The sequence below is a fragment of the Oncorhynchus mykiss genome, chromosome 7 (genome assembly GCF_013265735.2).
Source record: "Oncorhynchus mykiss isolate Arlee chromosome 7, USDA_OmykA_1.1, whole genome shotgun sequence".
Taxonomy (NCBI): domain Eukaryota; kingdom Metazoa; phylum Chordata; class Actinopteri; order Salmoniformes; family Salmonidae; genus Oncorhynchus; species Oncorhynchus mykiss.
Window position 1 is genome coordinate 71,956,929 of NC_048571.1, and position 12,027 is coordinate 71,968,955.

At 46.2% G+C, this 12,027-nt stretch overlaps 1 protein-coding gene across 2 annotated transcripts in view; it reads left to right on the plus strand.

Moving 5' to 3' along the window:
• LOC110528432 (serine/threonine-protein kinase WNK1) overlaps nucleotides 1–12,027 on the plus strand; it is a 56,240-nt gene that overhangs the window by 19,604 nt on the left and 24,609 nt on the right. For both annotated transcript variants that reach the window (XM_036984007.1, XM_036984006.1), the window contains exons 6-12: nucleotides 523–742; nucleotides 2,032–2,166; nucleotides 2,286–2,394; nucleotides 3,610–3,803; nucleotides 6,186–6,359; nucleotides 7,248–7,400; nucleotides 10,894–11,184. In XM_036984007.1, coding sequence (XP_036839902.1) covers nucleotides 523–742; nucleotides 2,032–2,166; nucleotides 2,286–2,394; nucleotides 3,610–3,803; nucleotides 6,186–6,359; nucleotides 7,248–7,400; nucleotides 10,894–11,184 — 1,276 coding nt within the window. The remainder of the gene's footprint in view (nucleotides 1–522; nucleotides 743–2,031; nucleotides 2,167–2,285; nucleotides 2,395–3,609; nucleotides 3,804–6,185; nucleotides 6,360–7,247; nucleotides 7,401–10,893; nucleotides 11,185–12,027) is intronic.

The following is a 12,027-nucleotide window of genomic DNA, read 5'->3' on the forward strand; positions in this document are numbered from 1 at the left end:
GCACAACACACATACACGACACAGACACATACCAAAATGACAACATACACACACAGACACGGTCGCCCTGTTGCTATCTCCTAGCCAACTTTGCATAAGCATTTCACTGCACCTTTTATACCTGCTGTGTACGTGACCAATAAACACACACACACGCACGCACGCACGCACACACACACACACACACACACACACACACACACACACACACACACACACACACACACACACACACACACACACACACACACACACACACACACACACACACACACACACACACACACACACACACACACACACACACACACACACACACACACACACACACACTGTTTCTGTCCTGAGGTATGAAGTTGGTGCCAGTATTTGGGTCTGCTACTGTTGATGTTTTTATGTGTACTGACATTTCACATCTCTGGATCCGACGGATACTATAACCTTTGCACAGCAGCAGTGTTATGTGTGTGTGTGAACGTGCGTGTGCGTGTGTATACTGTACTGAATGTGGGTTGTCCTCAGGTACACCATAAAGGACCTCTTGAACCATGCCTTCTTTGCGGAGGACACAGGCGTAAGGGTGGAGCTGGCCGAGGAGGATGATGGGGAAAAGAATTCCATTGCCCTCAAGGTGTGGGTGGAGGACCCTAAGAAGCTGAAGGGGAAGTACAAGGACAGCGGGGCCATCGAGTTCACCTTTGACCTGGAGAAAGAGACCCCAGAGGGTGTGGCCCAGGAGATGGTGAGTTGCCGAGCCATATGTAGAGATTGTATATAACTCTGGTAGGGCTCACGTTATCATGGTTCAGAAACGGTTGGTGTATTTGCAGTGCCAGTTGCAGAGTATGATATGGATATATGATGTAGACTGAGAAACAGAACTATAGATACACTTTATTTGTTGAGTCAAAATATATATTTTTGTTCTATGATAAGGTAAGTGTTTTAAAAAAAACACTTGGAGTGTACTCTAGAGTGTAGTGTCTGTCACTCTCTGTGCTATGGTGATCTTGGTTTTGTCTGTTCTGTGCAGACTATATCTCCCAACATGCCAACACGCCTCTGGGGGCTGGGGGCTGTTGTACAATTGGTGATAGTCATGAAATAGTGTTTTTGAGATTCCAGTCAGACAGCACAGAATCACTGATCTACACTATCTTGCTCAAACCGATCCTGGACAGTAACAGACAGTAACAGACTCACCTCCCAACACTGTTCTGATATAATGACCCATTATGTAATCAGTAAATCGTCATTGGTCTCGTGGACGGGCCGGTATGATCCAGGAAGGTATTGATTTAAATCACAACAACCAGTTATTCCGGTTGACCCCGCCTGACCCTGTGTCCCATCTGAGAGCGGTGGGGTGGGGAGGGGCAACCCTCTATCTTTGGGTGACTGTGATACAAAGATAGACCAACAACTGATGTCCCTAAAATGGTGTCGGATCAATTCTAATTCCCACAGTAGTTCATAAACCCTGTTTAGTGATAACCTGTCTGTTGTAGGTGGAGTCAGGGTTCTTAGTAATAACATCTGTCCTGTCTTGTTTTGTCCTATCCTGTTGTGCCCTTCCCTTCCCTGTCTGCATTGCCTTACCATGTCCTGTCCTATCCTCTCTGCATTGATATGTCCTGTCCTGTCTGCATTGCCCTGCCAAGTCATGTCCTGTCCTATCTGCATTGCCCTGCCATATCCTTCAATGTCCTGTCTGCATTGCCCTGCCACATCCTTCCCTGTCCAGTCCTGTACTATTCTGTGTACTGTCCAGTCCTGTACTATTCTGTGTACTGTCCAGTCCTGTACTATTCTGTGTCCTGTTCTGTCCTCTGTAGGTGTACTCTGTGTTCTTCCTGGTTTAGTGATAGCAAAGACAATTTAGTGAAAGACCCTAAACAGTAGAGAAGATGAATGGAGAAATGTGTAACATTTGGAGCATGGGGATTCTTGACCAATCACATTAACGTTGCCATGCTGCGTCACATTGCACTCCCTTTAGTGCTTAGTTTAGTAATAACCTCTCTGTTGTAGGTGGAGTCGGGCTTCTTCCTGGACAGCGATGTGAAGATAGTAGGAAAGTCCATCAAGGACCGAGTGGCTCTCATCAAATGGAGGAGGGATCGGACCGTCCCTGCAGTCGACACCCAGACCCAGAACCTGCTACAGGTTTGTGCTTTTTGTCGTTGTTGATGTTGGTTTTTAATTTGTTCCTTTATTTGTCTGTCTGAATCAATGTTATCATATTATTATTAACCAAATGTTTACAATAAACAACTCTGCTGCAGTTGCCCAGCATGGGGTTACCACCACAGGGGGCGCCACTGGCCCCAGCAGAGTCTGAGGAGGAAGAGGGTGACCAGCCCCTTACCCTGCTCTGCAGCCTGCCGGCCCCATGTAAGAACCTGCTCTGCAGCCTCTGAACTAATAGCAAAGACAGAGACACAGGAAAACAACAAACAAATAAAGAAACAAACACATAGACGAATGTGCATACAAGAAAACAGACCAACACTTAAAGTAACTGAAACACACACACATATACATACACTGGTCACCTTCTCTTGAGGCAGGGCCGATCTGTTCAAAGTAATCCGGATGAATATCTACAGGGCTTATAGAGGACAGGTAGAGATAGAGGGACATGAAGGCAGATCAGGGTGTGTATGTGAGCGAGCGAGAGAGAGCGAGAGAGCGAGAGAGTGAGAGCGAGAGAGAGAGAGACTGCTGCAGGGTGTGAATAGCACCAGTGACTCAGCTCAGTGAGTCATCTCCCAGCTTTTGAATTATAATGACGCTTAATCTCTTTGTACCTCTGTTTCTTTCTTACGCTCTAGCTCTTTCGCTATCTCTTTCTTTCAAATTCAAATTCAAGCTGCTTTATTGGCATGGAAAACATTGTGTCAATATTGCCAAATCAACAATGTATACAATATATATTGTAATAAAACTAATAAAAGTAAGTAACAATAACAAATAATAATATAAAATGGTAGTAAATAATAATACAAAAGTAAATACAAAAATAACAACAATATAGTAGAAATGTAATAAATATTACAAGCTAAACATGGAAAATGAAACTATAACTAACTTATAACTAAATAACTGTCATCGTCACCATTACATCAGTACTACAACTGCCATCATCATTACTACTACTCCTACTACCACCACCATCATTAAACTGCTATCATTCTCATCACCCTACTACCCATACCACTACTATTTGGAATGATAAACAACAATAATAATAGAAATAACAATAATAGTAATAACAATAATACTAATAATAGGTAAGTTACTATTCACTATGCAGATGTTATTATTCAGTGTCCCTCAGGCTATGGCAGGCAAATACATATTTGGCTGCAAGAGGAGCCATTGCTACTTCGCCCATTAGTATTTTTAGTTTTTCCTCTGGGTCTACTAAGTTAAAATTTGGAATAAATGTAGTTATTTCTGTGAATAATGAATCACTTGTAGAGGAATATGTCTCACAGTAAAGGAGAAAGTGCATCTCTGTGGCTACCCCCCCCCCCCCCCCCCTCTCTCTATCTTGTCTGAGGTTGGCGTAATGTTTTCTCCACACACTGTTCCCTATTATTCTAGACAGTCAGCACAGTGCCCCCTACCAGTCCCTCCCAGAGCCCATATCTACACCCCAGGTCTACAGCCCACCTGTGCAGTCCCAGGCCCAGCTGCACCAGGCGGCCTACCAGCAGCCCACTGCACAGCCTCCGCAGGTGGCCTACTCCCATGCTAGTACCACACAGTTTCATCAGGGGGCCTACCAGTCTCCACCTGTAAGTTCTCTCACACAAAATGCCCCATTGTCTCAAACTCATACAGTGAGGGGAAAAAAGTATTTGATCCCCTGCTGATTTTGTACGTTTGCCCACTGACGAAGAAATTATCAGTCTATAATTTTAATAACAAACACAAAAAATCCAGAAAAACGCATGTCAATTGCCAACAAGGGTTTTGCCAACAAGTACTAAGTCATGTTTTGCAGAGGGGTCAAATACTTATTTCCCTCATTAAAATGCAAATCAATTTATAACATTTTTGACATGCGTTTTTCTGGATTTTTGTTGTTGTTATTCTGTCTCTCACTGTTCAAATAAACCTACCATTAAAATTATAGACTGACCATTTCTTTGTCAGTGGGCAAACATACAAAATCAGTAAGGGATCAAATACTTTTTCCCTCACTGTATTTCAAAACGTATTCTCACTGCAAGTGTCAGACATACCCTTTGTCTCTCTAGCTCCTTGTTTATGTTGTGTTTTGGGTAGTTTCTGTCTTTGTAAAGACAAACTGAACTAAAATATGTTTTCTTTTGTCCGATCGACCTGAGCAGCACTACTTCAGTGAGCCCTCTGCATCTCAGAATCCTCTTCTCTCCCCTGAGAGGGCAGAATATTGGTTTGCTGGTTGTGGGACCAATGAGAGGACAGTGAGTTGTGGTGGGAGCAATCAGTGCACTAGGCGTGGAAGCACCTCCTTGATTGACATGTGCAGGGCCCACTCTCTCCCTAAGCCACTGAGTCGTTCTCACTGCCACCTCTGTCCCAAACGAGATAATACCCTACGTGGGAGCCGAGAAGGGGACGAAATTTCAGAGGAGTGCGCAGCAGCCTCCCTCCCCCCTCCCCCTCAGGATCCTGTCCTGTCCCCTCCACTGTTCCAGCATCATCAGTGTTCCTACCATGACTCAATCAGTCAATCAGTCAATCACTCCCATCCTGCCATACTGGTTACAAAGCCCATACAATGCCCCTCTGACCTGCCCCTGCCCCTGCCCCACTCCCACTCCCACTCCCACTCCCACTCCTGCAGAGCCTGTGCGAGCTTTGACCTTCTACTGAGGACCAGGATGGAGACCGGGGAGTCTCTAGGCTACCCCCAAATGCCCCCCCTCCCTCCCTCTCCCCAGTGCTTACCAGTCCACACCCCCCCATCAATCTCCCCCCACCTCCTCTCACTGCTCAATCTCCCTCCAATCACCTCCTTCCTGTCTGCTCCACCATCTCCCTTCTGGACCACACCCTCAAATCTTGCCCCACCTCCTTACCTATTGGTCCGCTCCTCTAGTGGAGGTCTGTCCCTGCTCAACCACTGTCTAAGACACATCGTCAGTCGCAGGAGCAGCTCCCCAACACCAATAGACACCCTGTACTGGCCCAGCCAAAGCTATGGAAAGGCTGGGCTTCGCAGGACCAGCTCCCCTATACCACCAGACACCGGGGCCTACTGGCCCAGCCAAAGCTATGGAAAGGCTGGGCTTCGCAGGACCAGCTCCCCTATACCACCAGACACCGGGGCCTACTGGCCTGGCCAAAGCCAGCCCACCTCTCCTGTGCTTGAGCATTCTAATCAAGACCAGGGCTTGGGCTTGGGCCTGAGTTTGGAAAAGGCTCTGCTTCTATCGCCACATGACAGCGAAGGCAGACCAGGTGGTCCAGGTGGCACAATGGTAGGTCAGGGATACGACAGGCTTGATTGAACTTTGACCATGCCCATCAGTTGCCATAGCGACACCCGACCTAGCTGCAGCAGGGGCATGGGGCTGGTTCTTCTTCCTGCTTTGCTCAGCTTCCTCTGTCCCTCCCATGATGACCAAGCGCAACAATACTTCCCAATCAAAAATCCACCCCTAATAGGATTACAAAGTTCCGATAACTTTCCCAAATTTCCCAGGTCTTCCAGAAATCCTGATCAGGAAAACTAGGATTGCAGATTTCCTGCTTATTCCCACCTGATTCTGGAAATCTTCCTCTTGCGATTTCTGAAAAACCTGGGTAATTTGGAAAAGTTACTGAAATGTTGCAACACTTCCCCCTAGCCTCAGTTCTAGCTGTTTCTGATCCCTCCTCAGCAGACAGAGAACGTCTTGGATTACTATTTATTCTATGATATGATGGATCACCTGTGTAGATCCCCTTACTACTGCAACAGCCTCTCCCCTTTATCCTGCAGTTTCCAGCAGCAATATCAACCCTGCTCACAATGATTAACTCCTGTGTTGCTCCTGTGAAGGAACATTTCTCAGTTGAAGATGCTGATGATTTAATTTGTGTTGGTCTCAATGTTCATTTTCTTCTCCAGATGATTGTTCTATATGATGTGTTATAGATCTTCTTAGCCATGAGCTGAAAGCCAGCCTTTCCCCTGTGTGTTCCAGCCCAGTACAGGATTGACCCAGCCCCAGGCTCGGCATATCTCTGCTCCAGCCACACCAGGGCCTACAGTACATAAGAGCAGACCAGCTGCAACACAGAGCTTCTCAGCTGCTGCCCATGTCCCCACTGGACAGGCACAGGCACAGCTTACTGCTCCTGTCCAGCCCAACCAGGAGGTAAGGGTCTGTTCTGAATCCAACACTTGGGTGTGAATGTGTGTTTGTGTATGTACATGTGTGTGTGTACCTGTGAGTGTGTAGCTATGAGAAGTGATAGTTTGTGGGACTCTCAATAACAAAATATTGACTGTCCAGTCAGATGCTGTCTGTCCCCAGGCTTCTGTTCAATGAGCAGAGATGAAGGTGGCTGTGATGTTTGTTGTTCTCAGCTGTGAGTACAGTATATTCACACATAGACAAGCCCTGTGGTGTGTATGTGTGAGCCCGGAGCCTTGTGTTTCTGTGTGGGTGTCTGTTTGTGGGTGTGTGTGTGTGTGGGTGTGTGTGTGTGTGTGTGTGTGGGTGGGTGTTTATGTGTGTGTGTGTTTGTTTGTGGGTGTGTGGGTGTGTGTGTGTGGGTGGGTGTTTATGTGTGGGTGTGTGTTTGTTTGTGGGTGTGTGGGTGTGTGTTTGTGTGTGGGTGGGTGTGTGTTTGTGTGTGGGTGTGTGTGTGTGTGGGTGTGTGTTTGTGTGTGGGTGAGTGTGTGTGTGTTTGTGTGTGGGTGGGTGTGTGTGTGTTTCTGGGTGTGTGTGTGCATATGTGTTTGTGGCCAACCAGACCCGGTGACATGTGTGTATGTGTGGTACGTGTACCAGTCAGACAGAAAAAATAGACAGATATGGCTGTTTGCCAACCAGACTTGGTGACAGGACAGGCAGAGTGTTTGAGGCAATAGATTATGTTTGTGGAACAGGACAGATATAGATGTTCAATTAACTTTGTCATGACGTTTACTCACCCTGCCTGTCTGTCTCTGTCCCCTCGCCTCTATCCTCTCTCCCCATCTCCCCCCCCCCCCCTCTCTCTCTCTCTCGTTCTCTCTCTATCTCTCTCTCCTACTACAGTTGTCTACCAGTCAGCCTCTACCTGAGCAGTGCTCTGACATCACCACCAGTCTGGTCCAATCAGCTGCCTTCCTGGCCAGCAGTGCTCCTCCCCCTCTACAGCAGCCTGCCCAGGCCACACCCCCTATTGAGCCACTACAGATCAAGACAGAGGTGGGAAGTAGATAGTCTCGCTTGACAGACTCATGACGCTCAAGCAACACCGATAGAGTTTAAATCGGAAGTTTACATACACTTAGGTTGGAGTCATTAAAACTTGTTTTTCAGCCACTCCACAAATTTCTTGTTAACAAACTATAGTGTTGGCAAGTCGGTTAGGACATCTACTTTGTGCATGACACAAGTCATTTTTCCAACAATTGTTTACAGACAGATTATGTCACTTATAATTAATTGTGTCACAATTCCAGTGGGTCAGAAGTTTACATACACTAAGTTGACTGTGCCATTAAACAGCTTGAAAAATTCCATAAAATGATATCATAGCTTTAGAAGCTTCTGATAGGCTAATTGACATCATTTGAGTCAATTGGAGGTGTACTTGTGGATGTATTTCAAGGCCTACCTTCAAAGTGCCTCTTTGCTTGACATCATGGGAAAATCTAAAGAAATCAGTCAAAACCTCATAAACAAATTGTAGACCTCCACAAGTCTGGTTCATCCTTGGAAGCAATTTCCAAACGCCTGAAGGTACCACGTTCATCTGTACAAACAATAGTACGCAAGTATAAACACCATGGGACTATGTAGCCGTCATACCGCTCAGGAAGGAGACGCGTTCTGTCTCCTAGAGATGAACATACTGTGGTGCGAAAAGTGCAAATCTATCCCAAAACAACAGCAAAGGACCTTGTGAAGATGCTGGAGGAAACAGGTACAAAAGTATCTATATTCACAGTAAAACGAGTCCTATATCGTCATAACCTGAAAGGCAGCTCAGCAAGGGAGAAGGCACTGCTCCAAAACTGCCATAAAAAAAAGCCACACTACTGTTTGCAACTGCACATGGGGACAAAGATCATACTTTTTTGAGAAATGTCCTCTGGTCTGATGAAACAAAAATAGAACTGTTTGGCCATAATGACCATCGTTATGTTTGGAGGAAAAAGGGGGAGGCTTACAAGCCGAAGAACACCATCCCAACCGTGAAGCACGGGGGCTGCAGCATTATGTTGTGGGGGTGCTTTGCTGCAGGAGGGACTGGTGCACCTCACAAAATAGATGGCATCATGAGGAGGAAAATTATGTGGATATTTTGAAGCAACATCTCAAGACATCAGTCAGGAAGTTAAAGCTTGGTTGCAAATGGGTCTTCCAAATGGACGATGACCCCAAGCATACTTCCAAAGGTGTGGCAAAATGGCTTAAGGACAACAATGTAAAGGTATTGGAGTGGCCATCACAAAGCCCTGACCTCAATCCTATAGACAATGTGTGGGCAAAACTGAAAAAGTGTGTGGGAGCAAGGAGGCCTACAAACCTTACTCAGTTACACCAGCTCTGTCAGAAGGAATGGGACAAAATTCAACCAACTTATTGTGGGAAGCTTGTGGAAGGCTACCAGAAACATTTGACCCAAGTTCAACAATTTAAAGCCAATGCTACCAAATACTAATTGATTGTATGTAAACTTCTGACCCACTGGGAATGTAATGAAAGAAATGAAAGCTGAAATGAATCATTCTCTCTGCTATTATTCTGACATTTCACATTCTTAAAATAAAGTGGTGATCCTAACTGACTTACTGAGTTTTTACTAGGATTAAATGTGAAAATTGAGTTTAAGGTGTATGTAAACTTCCGACTTCAACTGTATATCATATAGATTTGATCATAACTGTAAATGCATAATCCATTCGCAAGTAATAAGTAATAAGTAATGAGAGTAACATGTAAGAATTCTGGTCAAAAAGTGCCCTGTAGGACTGACAGCGATCGAAGGTCTTTGTGAGTGCACACGTACTGCAAAACCAATGAAGAAAAGGAACAGGCTTCTCTCCATAGTGAAAATCATACATCTTGTTTTGTTTGTTTGTTTTTGTTTCAGGTTGATTGTGTTTGTACTTTATATTGTTGTCACTGGGGACACAGAAGTTATGGATTGGACCTTTAATTAATGAATTAAGATCAGGGGTTGTTTCACTCCTAATCTAAACTGATGCATGTGGAAAACAGAGAGATTAAAGCTGTGTGTTTGTTACGTTTTCATTATGTTTATTTCACTTTTTTTCCCCATAGTTTCCCTCCTTGCCTTACCCTGCCATGGTGGGGTACCAGGCGGATGCGAGTTTGTCCCCTACTACCCAGCTCCTCTGTGCCCTGTCTACCCCCCAAGGATTTCCCTCCCTGTACCTGGTCCCCCCAGCCCCTGTTACTGTACTGTGCCCTCCCTAACCACCGTTGGCACCCCCCAGATCCCAGTGTCCCTGGCCCAACAACCCCAGCAGATGTTAGGCATGGCAGTACCCATCCCCCTGCTTGCAATGAACTTGCCCCCTAGGATGCCCTGACAGCAGCCATGGCATCAGTCGGTCTATCCTGCCACCCCTCAGCAAGACCTCCCCCCTCTCCAACCCTCTTACCACCTGCCCCTCTCCCATGTACACCCTACCGCCCCCCTTGCCCACCTCCCTGAGAAACACGTGGCAGAGCAACCTCTCCATATGAATATTCTAATTAATGCTCACTGTAGGGTTGTAAAATTCTAGTGATTTCCCCCAAATTACCTAGTTTTCCTGAAATCCCGTTTGGAAGATTCCTGGAATTAGGTGAGAAGGAGTAAGGACATTCACAGTCCTCTAACCAGGGTTTCTGGTAATCTGTGGAAAGGTACAGGAATTTACAACCGTAGCTTACATTACGTATACTGGATTTACAAAACCTTCCAAATAATTTGGCTTTGCATTTTTACTTTAAGTTGGAATGTGGACAGTAAGACATGGACAGTAGCACAGTTCAGAACACACATTTGGATGAACTAGTAGGTTGTACCATAGAAATAGAATTGGAACATCTAACCCTGGCAATTTGACTGGAAATCTCAAAGATTTATGGGTAGACTTCCTGCTTTTACTTTCTGCTTTTATTTCCTGCTTCCCTCCTATGGGTATGCTCCCGGTGGCCTCCAGTCCACCTATTATGCCATCATTGACTTGAATGGGGATGCCCGTTCCATTCCTTCTATTTCCAACTAGCACTCACAGTCTCATGTCTGAATTAAACGTTCATCAATATTTCTCAAATGTCAAATTTAGAATTTGTTGCAATGTCAAATTTTGAAGTGTTTAAGGTGAAGTTTAGGCATACACTCTGAAATCTTAAGGTTATGCATTAACTCTGAATGGTTATGGTAAGGTTTAGGGTTTAGGGTTTGGGATTGGCTTAAAACCAAAATCTTAAAAAACTACTTTCTATCGCTGGATTCGAACTTGCAACCTTTGGAATCAGAGGGAGATGCATACGCCTATCCACCATCCCTTTCCACAACACCCTAGTAAAACCCTAGCGCTTACTGTTGCCTCTAGTGGCCGGTTCTGAAAACTGACTTATATGACAGGTGACCTGGCTGTCTATTTCTATGGGTTGTACAATGTTAGCAGCAGTGGCAAAAAGGGTACTGTAATACCTAAGTTATTCCTCCCTCCAGATCCAGACTGGTGCCCCTCAGGACCCCCAGGGAGAGGCTCCGGTGTCACCACTGGCCCCGCTCCACCCCGTCCAGCCTGCCGTCCTGTCCCCAGACCCTGCTGCTGCAGCCGGGTCTGATCAGACACTCCCTGAGAGTCCAGCCCCGGCCCCACCCCTGGCTCCAGCCTCGGCTCTGGCTGCAGCCTTGCAGCAGGCTGGCACCCAGAAAGGTACCAGCCTGCCCACGACTCAGCAGAACCTGGAAACTGAGTCCATATCTACCGTTTCCCAACCTGAGGACAGCCAAGAGGTAGGTAGCTACACAGATAGATCCCGACCCTACAGCTCCCTACAGTTCACTAAAGTACCCTACCCTACAGTTCCCAACAGTACCCTACAGTTCCCTTCAGTTTTCTACAGTTCCCTACCCTACAGTTCCCTACAGTTCCATACAGGACCCTACAGTCCCCTACCGTTCCCTACTCTACAGTTCCCTACTTTTCTCTACAGTTCCTTACCCTGCAGTTCCCTAGAGTTCCTTACAGTATCCTGCAGTACCCTAACGTTACCTACAGTACCCTGCAGTTCCCTACAGTACCCTACAGTTCCTGACCCTACAGTTCCCTACTGTTCCCTACAGTACCCCAAAGTTACCTACAGTACCCTACAGTTCCATACAGTCCCTTCCAGTTCCCTACCCTACAGTTCCCTACAGTACCCTCAAAGTTACCTACAGTACCCTACAGTTCCCTACCCTACAGTTCCCTACATTCCCATACAGTTCCCTACCCTACAGTTCCCTTCAGTTCTCTACAGTGCCCTACCCTACAGTTCCCTACTGTACCCTACAATGTCCTACCCTGCAGTTCCCTAGAGTTCCCTACAGTACCCTAAAGCCCCCTACAGTACCCTACAGTACCCTACAGTTCCCTACAGTACCCTACAGTTCCCTACACTACAGTTGCCTACAGTACCCTACAGTAGCCTGAAGTTACCTACAGTACCCTAAGTTACCTACAGTGCCCTGCAGTTCCCTACAGTACCCTACAGTTCCCTACCCTACAGTTCCCTACAGTACCCTACAGTTCCCTACCCTACAGTTCCCTACTGTACCCTACAGTTCCCTACACTACAGTTCCATACAGTACCCTAC